The 18,774-nt window shown below is 35.8% G+C and overlaps 1 protein-coding gene and 1 pseudogene across 3 annotated transcripts in view; both read right to left on the bottom strand.

Moving 5' to 3' along the window:
• The window catches only part of CD2AP (CD2 associated protein), a 150,921-nt gene that overhangs the window by 62,601 nt on the left and 69,546 nt on the right, over window positions 1–18,774 (bottom strand). For all 3 annotated transcript variants that reach the window (XM_054491073.2, XM_054491075.2, XM_054491074.2), the window contains exon 5: window positions 12,553–12,673. In XM_054491073.2, the coding sequence (XP_054347048.1) occupies window positions 12,553–12,673 (121 nt within the window). The remainder of the gene's footprint in view (window positions 1–12,552; window positions 12,674–18,774) is intronic.
• On the bottom strand, window positions 3,581–4,726 carry LOC129038222 (small ribosomal subunit protein eS12-like; annotated as a pseudogene).

The following is an 18,774-nucleotide window of genomic DNA, read 5'->3' as shown; positions in this document are numbered from 1 at the left end:
AGAAATGCTACTATACGCACATATTACTACTCACAACCCTCAAAGAGCTGAAAGTACATGAAAAGATAGTTCTATAAGCATACCTAAAAGAAAATTAGGTGAAGACAGCAGCAAACCAATGGACTACAATAGTGAAAAACCACCAAATTTCCATACTCCATATGTTAAATAGCATAGTAAAGTTAAAAAAAAAAAACTGGGAAATCAGAAAAACAAAACTCTAATGAGATTTTACCACTCAGTAGTTAAATAATCTCAGGAGTTTCCATTTCTTGACCCTTAAAATGGGAGTGACATTAATCTTCTTAAAAGTTAAGAGGATTTATTCTACTACAAAGACACATGCATGCATATGTTTATAGCAGCACTATTTACAGTATCGCAGTCATGGAACCAACCTAAATGCCCATCAATGATAGACTGGATAAAGAAAATGTGGCACATATACACTATGGAATACTATGCAGCCATAAAAAGGAATGAGATCATATCCTCTCCAGGGACATGGATGACGCTGGAAGCCATCATCCTCAGCAAACTAACACAGGAACAGAAAACCAAACACTGCATGTTCTCACTCATAAGTGGGAGTTGAACAATGAGAATACATGGACACAGGTAGGGAAACACACACCAGGACCTGTTGAGGGGTGAGGAGCAGGTGAAGGGAGAACTCAGAGGACAGGTCGATAGGTGCAGCAAACCACCATGGCACACTTATACCTATGTAACAAACCTGCATGTTCTGCATATGTATCCCAGAACTTAAAGCAAAAAACAAAACAACAACAACAACAAAAACTCAAGAGGATTTCACTTGACAAAAGTGTTTGAAAAGTTCTATATATACCACAAAAAACTATTCATTGTTTCACTGAGCATCAACATATCAGAGACCATTCTAGACAATGAGTAAACAAATATATATATATATATATATTCTAATGAGCAGGCAGACAGACAATAAGCTTAATAAGCAATAGCAACAAATTCTTCTTTGAAACGTTTAAAAAAAAGAGAAGAGATTAAAAAGTGGATAATGGGGACTTTCTGCTGTTTTATACAGAGCTGTCAGTAAGGGCCTCACTGATAAGGTGATTTCTGAGAGAATCCTGAATCAGACAAGTAGCCATCAGGACATCTTGAAGAAGAGCATTCCAGACAAAGGTATACAACAAGCACAAAGGCTGTGAGAGAGGAATGTTCCTAACATCCTTAAGAAACCTAAGGTGACCAATGTGAACAAAGGGGAAAGTTAAATAAGAGATGAGGTAAGAAAGGTGGAGGGAGGGATATGGGGATGCCAGATCATAGAGGGATTTGTAGCCATTTTAAAAGATTTTGGCTTTTAGTCTAAGTGAAATGCAAAGCTACTGGAGGGTGATCACTACTGGCTACCAGACTACTCAGTAAGTAGGTAATGGCATATAGGCTATGGTAATTATACAGCAAAAGATAACTTATACCAGGATAGCGGCAGTGAAGGTGGTAAAAAGAAAATAGATTCTAAACATTTTTTGACAAAATCTGTTAATGAATCATGGTAGGGTGTGAGGTTAAAAAGAAGAGTACAAGAGAAATCTAAGAATTTTGGCCTGAGTAAAAGAAGGATTAATTTCTCCTTAACTCAGACAGGGAAGATTACATGGAGCAGGAAAAAAAGGCAGAGGATCAATTTTGGGCATCTTAGGTTTAAGATGCCTATTAGACATCTAAATGGAGATTCTTAAAGAGGTTTAATGTGGAAGACTTTTAGAAAACGGTGGACAAGACAAGTATATACAGTCACTGGTTTCATAAAATAAGGGGAAAATTTGAAAACATATTCCTATTTAGCAAATAAGTGGAATCTGCATGTTGACAAAAAGACACTCTAAATAACAAGGGTTAAGTATATTTGACAAAAATAAAAAGGAGACATTACAAAACCGAAACATAACACTTTCCTAGCGAAGCAATGCTTTCCCTGAGACTGAATACTAAAAGAAATTTATCTTGGACTTTTAAATAGAAACCACTCAGTAACAGAATAGATGATTAATTCACCACTTTCCTACAGAAAACATAATGGTGGCATTCTTAAAACTTTTATCCTACAGTTCTTCAATGAAAACTGAGGATCTAAAAATAAATTATCTGTGAAGACTCAATATTGTCCATATATTATTAAGAGTCAGAATTATCTACTTAGCAGTAGTAGAGTTTAACTGGTCAAACCAAGAACATCATCCCATTATTACATAAGAGAGGATGGAGGAAAAAGGGAAAGGGAGGGAGGAGGAGGAGAACCCTATTAAATTTAAAAGACTGTGAGGAGAAACTATATGATATAATCAAATATAGTGGATATGACATTCCAATACTGAAAGCAAAAAAAAAAAAAAAAACACTTATAATGTACATTCTACTATAATTTTTCTAACAGCTATGAGGAACATAATTATTTTACTGACTGAAAAGATTGTCAGAACACCAATTATGGACAGAGGCTGTTACACTTTGTTAGGACACAGGAAAATTTTAAGTAGTTACTCCTTATATAATGCTCACTTCCTGGCATTCACAACAATATGCAGAAACTTGCCTAAAATTTAGAGTTGGGGAAAGAAAAAAAATTATAGTGTACTTCGACCACTGACTTTCCACCCCATAATCACAAAGCTCCACATTTAGAATGAACAGTTATTGTAAAAGGGTTAAACAAAGAAGGAAGGGTATTTCTAACAGATAAAATTCTGCACAGTTACTAAAATCCAAATCAAGCTGAATAGCATAAGAAAATGTTCAAAGTATTTTATAATTATAAAAGTAATGAACTAAACTCAAATATAAATTAGATCTCTTCTGCTGGTGGTCCCATACAAATTTTAAGTTGTAAATATTTTAAAGGCTCAGTTTTATATGGCATCACAAAGATCATTTCACTCATATGCTTTAATTTACACCAAATTTAATGTCAAAAGTAGGTATCAAATGATCCAATACCTGTGAACCCTAAGAAATACTAATGTGCATCAAAAGTAACTCAGGAGACAGTTTGCTAAGTGATGAATGCCCCATTAAATTTAAGCCAGGTGTTTTTGGTACTTATACATAAGTATAAGTATGTTCTCTAATGGTTTTTACACACCCTTAAACATAAGTTCTGACTTCAGAATTGTTATCGAGTACTCTCAAATAAATGTAACATAAAATGGTGAAAGTAGATCTAGTTGGTATGATTCCTTCTCCACTGATTCCTACCTCAATGATTTTTCTATCTTTCAATACAATCAGCATCTGCATTAAAGAAAACTGAAACTATTAAAACAACTGAAACTAAATTAAACTGGAACTATTTTTGTTAATATTTTTGTATAATTCATTAAAGAGCCTTAGAAAATTTAGAATTTTTACAAGTTTATTGCTAAGTTAAAGAGAAAAGAAATAGTGGAAGAACACTTAAAAATGAGAGGCAACTGGGCATCCCAAGTCACATTAAATAGCCACGGAGCTCACGCTTTTTTCATTACTTTGTAGCACGTATAGTATGTAGCACTTACAGAGAGCTGCAAACTAATGTTAAGAGTAAATCTGAACTCCTTTGAAAGGCTAATGAGCTTTAAAGAAAAGGATTCTTTAAAGGTGATCCACAATGAATATATGGTAGAGCATAATACTGTACACAAATGTTTGGTGCCCCTCCTTGTAAGAAAATTACATATCCCCACCCTGCTGCACTTACGCATGTATGACCATAACCGCCAAATACAATGTTAGCGGAAATGACATGTCAATTTTGGACAGAAGCTTTAAAAGCCATCCTCCTTTTTCCCTGTCTCTTCAAGGATTAAAGAGTTGCAGGTTATATTTTCTAATGTTTCCTGTGACATTTCTGAGATGAAAATTTGCATATTAAGCAAAACGTAGTGGCAAACAAAGTATTACATTTAGAAATATCTTCCTCCAACATTTTCCATACCTACCTAAAGTAACGCAAGTCATTTTATTCTATTAGCATACTTACTTCACATTTGTCTTCCCCCTACAGATGTGATCCTTGCACCTCTGGACTACAGAGGGATTACATACGCTCAGAAAATCAGAACTGAAAATCAGAACAAAGGTTAAGAAATGTTCACTTGTTAAAATAGCTTCCACTTCTTCCTTTGGTCACATTTTTATTCTAAAAATTATAGCAGAGTTCAAACTATTCATCAAACTAATTTTTTAAATGTGATACAAAGTTTTATTTTTTCATTTCTTGCATTTAAAGGACTCTTCGATGACATACTGGGCCTGAGGTTCTTTGCCATAGTCCTTAACTACTACCCAACCACAACCAATTTCTTTATAGGGTTTTCTCTCTCTGTCAATTTTACAGAGGCCTACCCATTCCCCTATAGTTGCTTGTTGTCATCAACCTTCATTAGGTTGATTTGGTGTTCAGCACAAAGGGCCTCCACCAACTTGACATACAAAGGCTCATCACAGTTGGATGCAAGTACACAAACACCAGCTTGGCACTTGTCTAAGGCTTGGCCAGTTTCACAAATTTCACTGCTAGGCTATTGTGCTTGAGGGTGGTCTTCAGAACCTCCCATAAAGCAGTGGCAGTATTAACATCCATTACATCTCCAGCAACAATACCCTCTTCTACCACAGCAGTGGGTTCAGGTGAAGCCAAACCTTCAACACATCCAAGCCTTTGCTTATGCAAGACTTGTTGGTGGAAGGCAAAGAGCCATCAAACTAATTTATGTCTTCACTTTATAACTTAAAAATTATTACTATAATTAACTGAAAACTCTGACCCGAAAGTCTGGTATTATACCAGCAATTTTTCCTCACAATCTCATTATTCCTAGCTCTCATTATTAGATCTGTTATATACTGTCTACTTTGTAGAACAATTACTGGTATTTTATGACTATGTAAAGTAACATTTTTTCCTGTCACTTTCTAAAATTCCAAGAGGTGTCTTCTACATCAATCTTTTAGAAACTAAATTCATGTTGGTTTTTCTATACTCATAATTTATTGATAAACCATGAATTATAATATTGCTTTCTAAGCATTCATCCTTTCAAGCCTAATATTAGATGGCTTTTATACTAAAAAGCAAATGAACAAGGCAACATAATTGTAGCTTGCGATGTTTAGATAACTAAAACTTGGAAGAAAAATTAAATTTCCTTAGAAGTAAAGCAAACTCGGCCGGGCACAGTGGCTCACAACTGTAATCCCAGCACTTTAGGAGGCCGAGGTGGGCAGATCACGAGGTCATTGAGACCATCTTGGCTAACACGGTGAAACCCTGTATCTACTAAAAATACAAAAAATTAGCTGGGTGTGGTGGCGGGCGCCTACTTGGGAGGCTGAGGCAGGAGAATGGCGCGAACCCGGGAGGCGGAGGTTGCAGTGAGCCGAGATCGCGCCACTGCACTCCAGCCTGTGCGACAGAGCGAGACTCCGTCTCAATAAATAAATAAATAAATAAATAAATAAAAGTAAAGCAAACTCAGTTACTCATTTCATACATTTCTATGGTCAATGGGCTTAGAAATAAAATCAGTAGAGAAGAAAATATACCTTCTGGTATTAAATTGGAATTAGAGGTACTAGTAAAGATGGATAAACAGATGATGATCAAGACATGGGTAGAGCTATGGGACTGTATGTGCATGTAAGCATTTTCCAGCTTAATCCACTAGCAGACTCAGAAGCATTACCCCAGTAGCAATGACCACATCTCTACCCAGATCTTGATGCCCAAACACTATTCCTCTCTTAAAAAAAAAAAAAGTTTGCCTTGATAGGTAGCTGATTCCAAGACTAGGGTAGGGAAGGTTCAAAATGAGCTTGGAATATCTTATATCACAGAGTAAGGAAGTTCACAGAAAATGATGGAGACATGTCAAAATGACATAACATTGCAAACTAATCCATAATGACAAACCAGATCTATGATTGCCTAGGACTAAGGGCAGAAAAAGAAATGGACTGCAAAAAGCATGAGCAATATTTTGGGGGTGATGGAAATGTTCTGTACATGTTTTCATGGATTTATACAACTGTCAAACTCATCAGATTGTATATTTTAAAGGGACACAATTACTGTATGTAAACTGTATCTCCAATAAAGTTGATTTTTTTAAAAAGTCACAGAAGTTACCTTGAAGGAACTCTCACTAGCCAAATCATACGGTTATCAAAATAAATAATACTGGTAATAGACTGATAACTAATGAATAAAACAGAACCCTCTGATGAGTCCACACTGATAAATACATAAACTGGAGAAAGATAAAAGTTTGTCTTTAGAGTAAAATATTAAGTAATACACATAGAAGGGATGATGTTATTAGAAAATCACCATTTTTGGTAACCATCATAGTAACAACTATTTGGGTAAAATTTATCCATGATGCTAAAACTGTTGAGTGAAAGTCTGATGAGGAATAGCATATTTACATAGTCTCAAACTATCTCTCCATGAAACACTTATTATAAAAAGAAAAACAGTAAAACTACAGTGGCAGCACAGCTGTAACTAAATTTATGATTAAATTTTAATCAAATTTAACATCCCCAATAAAAAAAGACATGGACACCATGTGCTTCCAAATATTACATAAGACATCGTCACTCCATAGTCCTGCCAATAAAATATAATCTGAATCTAATCATGAGGAATCAGGGGGGAAAAGACAAACAAACAAACAAACAAACTGGGGCCATTCCACAAAATAATCGGCCTAAACTCTTCAAAAATGTCAACGTCAAGAAAACAAAAAACAGAAAAAGGCTAGAAGACTATTACAGATTTAAGAAACACTGGAAATAAATTGCATGTATAATCCTTTTCAGGACTGGGAGGAAAAAAACAGCTATAAAGAACATGCTGGAATAATAAAAAAAAATGTGTATGGAGATTACAGAATAAACAATATCATCAATATTAAATGTCTTGATTTTGATAACTGTACTGTAGTTACATAAGAGATTAACTTTATTCTTGGGAAATACACATTGAAATACTAAAGAATAAAGATAAAATACAGATATCTAGATAGAAGCTGAATGATAAGTTAGCAAATGGGGTGAAATGTTAAAAATTCGTAAATCAGGGTAAAGGATCTAAGAGAGGTCTTTGTTTTATTTTTATAATTTTTCTCCAGTTAAAAAAAAAGTTTCAAAATAAATCACTGTGCTGGAGTTAGAAGGATGGACCCAGAGATGAGTAATATAATAGTATGGAAATGTACAGAGGAATGGGATCCAAAAGCCCAAATTCTTAGAAGTCCTGGTTCTAACAAAAATAAATACATAAAATAATATGTAAATCATGACTTAGGTTTCTCTACTATAAAATGGGGGGGTTGTACTAGAACTTTCTAGCTCTATATCTAGATTTTTATGAACTTGCTCTATCGCTTCACGCTCTTTTCTACCACAGCAAAAGCCTGGCTCTTCTGCAGGCTCCATACAAGAATTAGGTGGGAAAAAGTTGCATGAATCATTCATGTACAAACAAACCATAATTATGGATGAAGACAAAAGTGTCAGGGAGCTTAATAAAGTCTAAAATGCTGGAATGAGAAACACAGCACATTAACTTTAGTAATAATCTTAATGATTTCTAGAAATCTTTTATCAATTATGTTTAATACAATCATCTATTAAATTTTAAAATATTATCTGACTTTTTTCTCTAAAATTAATTTTCTTGGCCAGATGTGGTGGCTCACATCTGTAATCCCAGCACTTTGGGAGGCTGAGGTGGGGGAACTGCTTGAAGCCAAGAGTCCAAAACCTGCCTGGTCAACATAGTGAGGCCCCATCTCTTAAAAAAAAAATGTTTTTAATTAGCTGTGCATCATGATGCATACCTACAGTCCCAGCTACTTGGGAGGCTGAGGCAGAAGGATCACTTGAGCTCAGGAGGTTAAGCTGTAGTGAGCTATGATCATGCTACTGCACACCAGCCTCGGCAAGAAAGTGAAACTCTGCCTGTTAAAAAAAAAAAAAAAAAAAAAAAAAAAAAAAAAAAAAAAAAAAAAAAAAAATTGCACAAAACAGAGAGACCATTAGCCAGACTAATAAAGAAAAGAGAGAAGAATCACATAGACACTATAAAAAATGATAAAGAGGAGATCACCACTGATCCCACAGAAACACAAACTACCATCAGAGAATACTATAAACACCTCTACACAAATAAACTAGAAAATATAGAAGAAATTGATAAATTCCTGGACACATAAACCTTCCCAAGACTAAAACAGGAAGAAGCCAAATCCCTGAATAGACCAATAACAAGTTTTGAAATTGAAGCAGTAATTAATAGCCTACCAACCAAAAAAAAAGCTCAGGTCTAGAAGGATTCACAGCCGAATTCTACAAGAGGTACAAAGAGGAGCTGGTACCATTCCTCCTGAAACTATTCCAAAAAACAACAAAAAAAGGACTCCTCCGTAACTCATTTTATGATGCCAGCATCATCCTGATACCAAAACTTGGCACGGACACAACAAAAAAAAAGAAAATTTCAGGCCAATATCCCTGATGAACATCAATGCGAAAATCCTCAATAAAATATTGGCAAACCAAATCCAGCAGCACATTAAAAAGCTTATCCACCACAATCAAGTCGGCTTCATCCCTGGGATGCAAGGCTGGTTCAACATATGCAAATCAATAAACATAATCCATCACATAAACAGAATCAATGACAAAAACTGCATAATTATATCAATAGATGCAGAAAAGGCCTTCGATAAAATTCAACACTGCTTCATGCTAAAAAACTCAACAAACTAGCTAATGATGGAACATATCTCAAAATAATAAGAGCTATTTATGACAAAGTCATAGCCATTATCATACTGAATGGGCAAAAGCTGGAAGCATTCCCTTTGAAAACCGGCACAAGACAAGGATGCCATCTCTCATCACTCCTATTCAACATAGTATTGGAAGTTCTGGCCAGGGCAATCAAGCAAGAGAAACAAAGGGCATTCAAATGAAGAGAGGAAGTAAAATTATCTCTGTTCGCAGATGACATGATTGTATATTTAGAAAACGCCATCATCTCAGCCCAAAATCTCCTTAAGCTGATAAGCAACTTCAGGAAAGTCTCAGCATACAAAATCAATGAGCAAAAATCACAAGCATTCCTATACACCAATAAAAGACAGAGAGCCAAATCATGAGCAAACTCCCATTCACAATGGCTACAAAGGGAATAAAATACCTAGGAATACAACTTACAAGGGATGTGAAGGACCTCTTCAAGGAGAACTACAAACTACTGCTCAAAGAAATAAGAGAGGACCCAAACAAATGGAAAAACATTCCATGCTAATGGATAGGAATAATCAATATCATGAAAATGGCCATACTGCCCAAAGTAATTTATAGATTTGTTGCTATTCCCATCAAGCTACCACTGACTTTCTTCACAAAATTAGAAAAAAACTACTTTATATTTCATATGGAACCAAAAAAGAGCCCACATTGCCAAGACAATCCTAAGCAAAAAGAACAAAGCTGGAGGCATCATGCTACCTGACTTCAAACTATAATACAAGGCTACAGTAACCAAAACAGCATGGTCTGGTACCAAAAAAGATATATAGACCAACGGAACAGAACAGAGGCCTCAGAAATAACACCACACATCTACAACCACCTGATCTTTGACAAACCTGACAAAAACCAGCAATGGGGAAAGGATTCCCTATTTAATAAATGTTGGAAAAACTGGCTAGCCGTATACAGAAAACTGAAACTGGACCCCTTCCTTATACCTTATACAAAAATTAACTCAAGATGGGTTAGAGATTTAAATGTAAGACCAAAATCCATAAAAACCGTAGAAGAAAACCTAGGCAATACCATTCAGGACATAGGCATGGGCAAAGACTTCATGACTAAAACACCAAAAGCAATGGCAACAAAAGCCAAAATTGACAAATGGGATCTAATTAAACTAAAGAGCTTTGGCACAGCAAAAGAAACTATCATCAGAGTGAACAGGCAACCTACAGAATGGGAGAAAATGTTTGCAATCTATCCATCTGACAAAGAGCTAATATCCAGAATCTACAAAGAACTTAAACATATTTACAAGAAAAAAAAAACCCATCAAAAGGTGGGCAAAGGCTATGAACAGACACTTTTCAAAAGACGACATTTATGCGGCCAACAAACCTATGAAAAAAAGCTCACCATCACTAGCCATCAGAGAAATGCAAATCAAAATCACGATGAGCTACCATCTCATGCCAGTTAGAATGGCGATCATTAAAAAGTCAGGAAACCACAGATGCTGGAGAGGATGTGGAGAAATGGGAATGCTTGTACACTGTTCATGGGAGTGTAAATTAGTTCAACCATTGTGGAAGACAGTGTGGCAATTCCTCAAAGGATCTAGAACTAGAAATACCATTTGACCCAGCAATCCCATTACTGGGTATACACCCAAAGGATTATAAATAATTCTACTATAAAGACACATGCACACATATGTTTAATGCAGCACTATTTACAATAGCAAAGACTTGGAACCCACCCAAATGCCCATTGATGTTAGACTGGATAAAGAAAATGTGGCACATATACACCACGGAATACTATGCAGCCATAAAAAAGAATGAGTTCAGCTGGGCACAGTGGCTCCCGCCTGTAATCTCAGCACTTTGGGAGGCCGAGGTGGGCGGATCACCTGAGGTCGGGGGTTCAAGACCAGCCTGACCAACATGGAGAAACCCCATCTCTACTAAAAATACAAAAAATTAGCTGGGCGTGGTGGCACATGCCTGTAATCCCAGCTGCTTGGGAGGCTGAGGCAGGAGAATCACTTGAACCTGGGAGGGGGAGGTTGTGGTGGACCAAGATTGCATCATTGCAGTCTAGCCTGGGCAACAAGAGTAAAACTTTGTCTCAAAAAACAAAATTAAAAAAAAAGAATGAGTTCATGTCCTTTGCAGGGTCATGAATGAAGCTGGAAACCATCATTCTCACGAACAGAAAACCAAACACCATATGTTCTCACTCATAAATGGGAGGTGAACAATAAGAACATATGGGCACAGGGAGGGGAACATCACACACTGGGGCCTGTCAGCAGGGGTGGGGGGGTGGCGCAAGTGGAAGGATAGCATTAGGAGAAATACCTAATGTAGATGACGGGTTGATAGGTGTAAACCACCATGGCACATGTATACTTATGTAACAAACCTGCACGTTCAGTACATGTATCCCAGAACTTAAAGTATAATTAAAAAAAAAAAATTGCATTCTCTTACCACTGAGTGCACTGAGGTTTATAAACCCATTTGCTATACCAACTTTATGTTTTCCTACTTAATTTCAAAATTTGTACTCTTCCATATGTAAGACACTGAAAGTACTGATAAATGAAAGCAAAAAAAAAAAAAACTAATAGCTCACAACAACCTACGATGCTGCAAACATTATGCTTAGAAACTACCTGTCAATTCAGGAAACAGCCCTTTCACGTTAAAAAAAAAAAATTATTCCTGTTTTGCAAACAAAAAAACCACAGTTAAGCAAAGACAACCAAAACATAGTTTCTGCCATCATGGAAGACTAACACCTTAGTATGATCTTGTATGTAAAGACAGATTAAAACATATAAGTGTCGCATGGGGACACAATGAAAAGTATTCAGTACATAAGCAGTCTGAGCAATCTTACAACTTCATCTCATTATTTTTAATATTTAGTTTTCATATATTTGCATTAAGCCAGTTCTAAAAACAAACCAATGATACTGGCAACCTTAAGGTTATGATCTACTCCTAATATCTATAAATCCATCTAATCATAAAATTGCCAAATAATATTAGCTAATGCAAATCCCCGAAAATTCTCACTACATATACATTTCCATCAAGAAAAACATATTCTTATCCCTACATTTCCACTTGTAAATTCAAGACCTCTTTTGGAAAACAAAACAAAACTCTCCTAATTCCAACAGCAATTCTTAAAAGTAACAAAATTTAAATCTAGCTTTGGGGTAAAATTTTGTCAATCATACTCTTAAATGGTGAGCAAATTAAGAAAGAATTTGTGGGTGAGTCTCTAAATAACTAACATCACAAAATAACTAAATGACATTTGGCTGCCCAGAATAAACAAAATCTATTATGTGAATACAGCAAATAACAAAAGTAAGGTTGTTTCTTTCTAAAATTTCTGAAGTATTAAACAGGCCATTTGCAAACTCAGCAGACCAAAAATATATATAAATATATCTTTACTAGGAAGAAATCAGATAACCTAAGATGAATCATTTTAAATTCAGGGTACTAAAGATTCACTTAAGGTTAAAGCAGAAATCAGAAAGAAAAATATTAAATTATTGGACTAGATATTTAATTCAGTTTAGGTCCCCACCATAATTTGCTTTTTTAAAGTAGACTAACTGAAGCTGACTGAAAGTTCAAAAGAAAGAACAGAGTTTCAAAAAATACAAAATAAAACACTAGATGATATATAAAGTTTATTTAAATCAATTAAAAATTTTAAAAAACAGTCTACCTGAATCGTCCTGGGCTTCATGAGTTTCACCATCATCTGTTACCTCTAACTCTTTCACAAAATTTGAGGGAAACAATCCCAACTTGTTATTCAGGGTTCCACTCCACCAGCCTTCTTCTACCTGAAAAAGTTCACAATTCAAAAGTAAAAACAACTTCTGTTAAGTGAAAATCGTCACCCTATGGGAAAATTAAGCTGCAAAAGCAAATGGGCACAAAATTGGCACTATGAAATAACCCTTTAAAATTTAAAACACAATGAAGAAAATATATTTTAAGTGGATTAAATTTTAGTGTATTACTCATATTTGGGATTAATCATACATCAACAGCACTTTGCACATTTACAATGAGAATCTGTAATCAATCACAATCTATGACGTAGTTTTCATGAAAGTATCAGATAACCATATATACTGTATTAACAGCAAGAAGTATATAGCTTCTGGAATGTCACTCGTAAACACTACTAAGCCTTGATTTGTATATTATTTAAAGTATTTGGAAATTTTTTATTTGAAAAAAATTTGATGATTCTAAGAATGTAACTTCCTGGCCAGGCACAGTGGCTCAGGTCTGTAATGCCAGCACTTTGAGAGCCCAAGGTAGGCAGACTGCTTGACCAGGAGTTTGAGAGCAGCCTGGGCAACGTGATGAAATCCCATCTCTAAAAAAACCACGAAAGTTAGCTGGGCATGGTGGTTCGCGCCTGTAGTCCCAGCTACTGGGGAGGCTGAGCCCAATTGTGCCACTGGACTCCAGCTCAGGTGACAGAGGAGACCCTGTCTCAAAAAAAGAAAAAAGAAAATAAACATAACTTCCTAAATGGCACAGAAAATTGCTAAACCTATTACTTGAACAGTGATTCTTAGCTTAAGTATAATAATTTCCTACTTTTAAAAACCCAGATGTCAAGCTCCACTAAACACCTTCCTCCAAACAGATATATCCTCATGAATCAAACACTTCAGAAAAACACTTACCCTTACCAATAAGATTACTCAATTTCTATGAAATTATTTAATATTTAATAACTTTAAAAATGTATAGTTTCTGATATGGATATTAAGGAGTGCTCACAGGTTAAAAACAATTTTTTAGGCCAGGTTCACTGGCTCATGTCTATAATCCCAGCGCTTTGGAAGGCCAAGGCAGACAGATCACCTGAGGTCAGGAGTTTGAGACCAGCCTGGCCAACATGGTGAAACCCCATCTCTACTAAAAATATATAAAAAAAAAAAAAAAAAAAGAAACAAATTAGCCAGGTGTGGTGGTGCACGCCTATAGTCCCATCTACATGGGAAGCTGAGGCAGGAGAATCAGTTGAACCTGAGAAGCTGAGGTTGCAGTGAGCTGAGATGGCACCACTGCTCTCCACCCTGAGCAACATACTGAGACTCCAGCTCAAAAAAAAAAAAAAAAAAAAAAAATTTAAAAAAGAGTAAACTATTCACTGTCAAATTTTACTTAGCAGCACTACACACAATATAGCTAGAAAAAGATCTATTTCTTGTTTAAAATATTTTTAATTGTTTTCCATCTCATAAAAGGTAGGCAACCTTTTACTAAGTTAGTCATCTAACAGCCAATATGTGTTAGTCATGGTGTTAACTACTAGGGAAAGATTCAAACTTGCATAGGAGAAATCCCTGTTCTTCAATAAAACATTTAAAGAAAAAAACAAACAATAAACAGATGGCTACAATACAATGTAAGAGGTACTATAACTAACATATGAACAAAATGCTGTTAGGAACAAATAGAAAGGGCTTGAAAGAATAAAAAAAAAATGCTCCCCCCTAAAAGGAAATGACAAAAACAATGTGGTATCAAAGGCTGAATAAAAGTAAAACTATAGTGACTTAAAAATAAATGATTTATTCATGGAAGGTATAGCTAAAATACAAAATGGGTGCTAGAATACAAGCTGTCTGAGGGAGAAAGGGAAGGCAGTAAAGCATGAAGTGACCAGAATTTTTATCAGACTTAAGGAAGCACCAAAGAACTGGAAGTGATCCAAACTAGATGTAGACCAAACTAGAAGATACAACAAAGGGAGAGAAACATCAGCTGTCTATTATCTATACCTAGAACCCCAACTGGCAACAATTGAGGAGTTAGGGTTAAAGAATTCTTAGCAGGCAAAGTAGTACAGTGGTAAAAAAAAAAAAAAAAAAACCACAAAAATAGACTGCATGACAATTTGCAATTGCAAAAATATAGAACCAGCCCAAATGCCTATCAATCAACAAGTGGATTTAAAAATATGTGGTATATATATACACACATCATGGAACACTACTCAGCCATAAAAAGGAACAAAATAATGGCATTCGCAGCAACATGGATGGAACTGGAGACTATTATTCTAAGTGAAGTAACTCAGGAATGGAAAACCAATCATCGTATGTTCTCACTCATATGTGGGAGCTAAGCTATGAGGATGCAAAGGTTTAAGAATGATACATTGGACTTTGGGGACTTGGGGGGAAAGAATGGGGGTGGCGAGGGATAAAAGACTACACATTGGGTACAGTGTGCACTGCTCAGGTGATGGGTGCACCAAAATCTCAGGAATCACCACTAAAGAATGTATTCATCTAACCAAACACCACCTGTTCCCCAAAAACCTATTGAAATAAAAAAATTAAAAAATTTTTAAAAATAGACTGCAAGGATTGAAATTCAGACTTAGATGGCTGCAAGAAGATCTCTCATCCTACAATTGTGACATTGACACTCCTCCCACCAAGAAGTGGTGGTCTCTGTTCCCTACCCCTTAAATCTTGGTGGCTTATGACTCACTTGTAACCAACAGATGCTAGTTTGTAAACGGCAATAAAGCTAACATGTGCTAAAATGCTTGCACTTAAGAGCTGTGAACTGCCATATAATAAGTCCGACGACCTTGAGATGCCTATACTGTAAGAAAGTCAACCCAAATGGAAAGGCTAACATAATGGCTCTCCAATTGGCAGTTACAGTCTTCAAGGTTTCTAGGCACCAGACATGTGAGTGAAAAAAACTTCCTATTATTCCAAGAGACCCCACCATTGAATCTTTCCAGCTAAGGGCCCCAGACAAGCCATTTGGGCTATACCCCATCTGAATTCTTGACTCACAGGCATAATACAACCGTTATTCTTTGCCACCAAGTTTGGGATGGCTTGGTATGCAGCAACAGTAACTAAAACAGCCACCACTTATCTTCCTTGATTGAGTCTCTTCCTATGTACAATGGGGATAAAAATACCTATCTTCTTAGGTTTTTTAAAACTTTCAAGGATATAATAAATGTGAAACTCTCAGCACAATGCTTCAAACATAACATAAGCTCAAGAAGTGTTAACTATTATTACTGCAACCAAGTGAAAATAAAATAGAACAGCCTTTTGTACAAACACAATCTAAGTTTGTATAAACATAAAAACACTAGTGATAAATTACATTACAGAGTGTTTTGACACAAAATCAATCTGTGCTATAATACATGGTATCAAAACATACATGTTGAAAACATGACCTTCAGCTGTGAAATTAAACTTTAATACTCCTTCAAATGATAAAAGCAGAGATGTGAAAAATTATTTAAAATTTTTTTTTATTTCCATAGGTTATTGGGGAACTGGTGATGTTAGGTTACATAAGTAAGTTCTTTAGTGGTGATTTGTGAGATTCTGGTGCACCCATCACTTGAGGAGTATACACTGCACCCAATTTGTAGTCTTTTATCCCTCATCCCCTTCCCACCCTCTCCCCCCGAGGCCCCAAATTCCATTGTGTCATTCTTATGCCTTTGCATCCTCATAGCTTAGCTCCCACTTACAAGTGAGAACATATGATGTTTGGTTTTTCATTCCTGAGTTACTTCACTTAGAATAATAGTCTCCAATCTCATCCAGGTCGCTGCAAATGCCATGAAATCATTCCTTTTTATGGCTGAGTAGTATTCCAGCACATATATACATACCACAGTTTCTTTATCCACTCATTGATTGATGGGCATTAAGGTTGGTTCCACATTTTTGCAATTGTGAACTGTGCTGCTATAAACATGCGTGTGCAACTATCTTTTTCATATAATGAGTTCTTTTCCTCTGGGATTGTAGTGGGATTGCTGGATTAAGTGATAGTTCTACTTTTAGTTCTCAAATGAATCTCCACACTGTTTTCCATAGTGGCTGTACTAGTTTACATTCCCACCAGAAGTATAGAAGTGTTCCCTGTTCACCACATTCACACCAACATCTATTTTTTTTTTTTTTAATGGTCATTCTTGCAGGAGTAAGGTGGTATCACATTGTGGTTTTGATTTACATTTCCCTGATAATTGCTGATGTTGAACATGTCTTCATATGTTTGTTGGTCATTGCATATCTTCTTTTGAAAACTGTCTATTCGTGTCTTTAGCCCACTTTTTGATGGGATTTTTTTTTCTTGCTAATTTGTTTGAGTTCATTGTAGATTCTGGATAGTAGTCCTTTGTCAGATGTATAGGTTGTGAAGATTTTCTCCCACTCTGTGGTCTGTTTACTCTGCTGTTTCTTTTGCCATACAAAAGCTCTTTAATTAGGTCATAGCTATTTATCTCTGTTTTTAGTGCATTTGCTTTTGGGTTCTTGGTCACAAAATCCTTGCCAAAGTCAATGTCTAGAAGGGTTTTTCCAATGTTATCTTCAAGAATTTTTATAGTTTCAGGTCTTAGATTTAAGTCCTTGATCCATCTTGAGTTGATTTTTGTATAAGGTGAGAGATGAGGATCCAGTTTCATTCTCCTGCATGTGGCTAGCCAATTATTCCAACACCACTTGTTGAAAAGGATGTCCTTTCCCCACTTTATGTTTTTGTTTGCTTTGTCGAAGATCAGTTAGCTGTAAGTATTTGGGTTTATTTCTGGGTTCTTATTCTGTTCCATTGGTCAATATGCCTATTTTATACCAGTACCATGCTGTTTTGGTGACTACGGCCTTATAGTATAATTTGAAATCAGGTAATGTGAGGTCTCCAGATTTGTTCTTTTTGCTTAGTCCTGCTTTGGCTATGCAGGCTCTTTTTGGTTCCATATGAATTTTAGAATTGTTTTTTCTAATTCTGTGAAGAATGATGGTGGTACGTATAGGAATTCTGTTGAATCTGTAGATTGCTTTTAGCAGTATGGTCATTTTCACAATACTGATTCTACCCATCCATGACCATGAGATGTGTTTCCATTTGTTTTTGTTGTCTATAATTTCTTTCAGCAGGGTTTTGTAGTTTTTCTCGTTGAGGTCTTTTGACTCCTTGGTTAGGTATATTCCTAAGCATCTTATTTTTTTTTTTGGCAGCTATTATAAAAGGCATTGAGTTCTTGATTTGATTCTCTGCATGACTGCTATTGGTATATAAAAGAGCTACTGATTTGTGTACATTAATTTTGTACCTGGAAACTTTGCTGAATTCTTTTATCAGTTCTAGGAGCTTTCTGAAGGAGTCTTTAGGGTTTTCATGGTAAACGATCATATCATCAGCAAACAGTGACAGTGTGACTTCCTCTTTACCGAGTTGGATGCCCTTTATTTCTTTCTCTTGTCTAATTGCTCTGGCTAGGACTTCCAGTACTATGTTGAAGAGGAGTGGTGAGAGCAGGCATCCTTGTCTTGTTCCAGTTCTCAGAGGGAATGCTTTCAATTTTTCCCCATTCAGTATTATGTTGGCTGTGGTTTTGCAGACGGCTTTTATTACACTGATGTATGTCCCTTATATGCCAATTTTGCTGAGAGTTTTAATGATAAAGGATGCTGGATTTTGTCGAATGCTTTTTCTGCATCTATTGAGACGATCATGTGATTTTTGTTTTTAATTCTGTTTATGTGACGTATCACATTTACTGATTTGCGTATGTTAAACTATCCCTGCATCCCTGATATGAAACCCACTTGATAATGGTGCATTATCTTTTTGATATGTTGTTGGATTCAGTTAGCTAGTACTTTGTTAAGGATTTTAGCGTCTATGTTCATCAGGGATATTGGTCTGTAGTTTTCTTTTTTTGTTATGTCCTTTCCTGGTGTTGGTATTAGGATGATACTAGCTTCACAGAATGATTTAGGGAGGCTTCCTTCTCTCTATCTTGTGAAATAGTGTCAACAGGATTGGTACCAATTATTTGAATGTCTGGTAGAATTCTGGTGTGAATTCGTCTGGTCCTGGATCTTTTTTGTTGTTGTTGGTAATTTTTTAATTA

Source organism: Pongo pygmaeus, chromosome 5, assembly GCF_028885625.2.
Source record: "Pongo pygmaeus isolate AG05252 chromosome 5, NHGRI_mPonPyg2-v2.0_pri, whole genome shotgun sequence".
Taxonomy (NCBI): Eukaryota; Metazoa; Chordata; class Mammalia; order Primates; family Hominidae; genus Pongo; species Pongo pygmaeus.
Note: the sequence above shows the minus strand (reverse complement) of the source record. Positions and strands in the feature narration are given on the sequence as shown.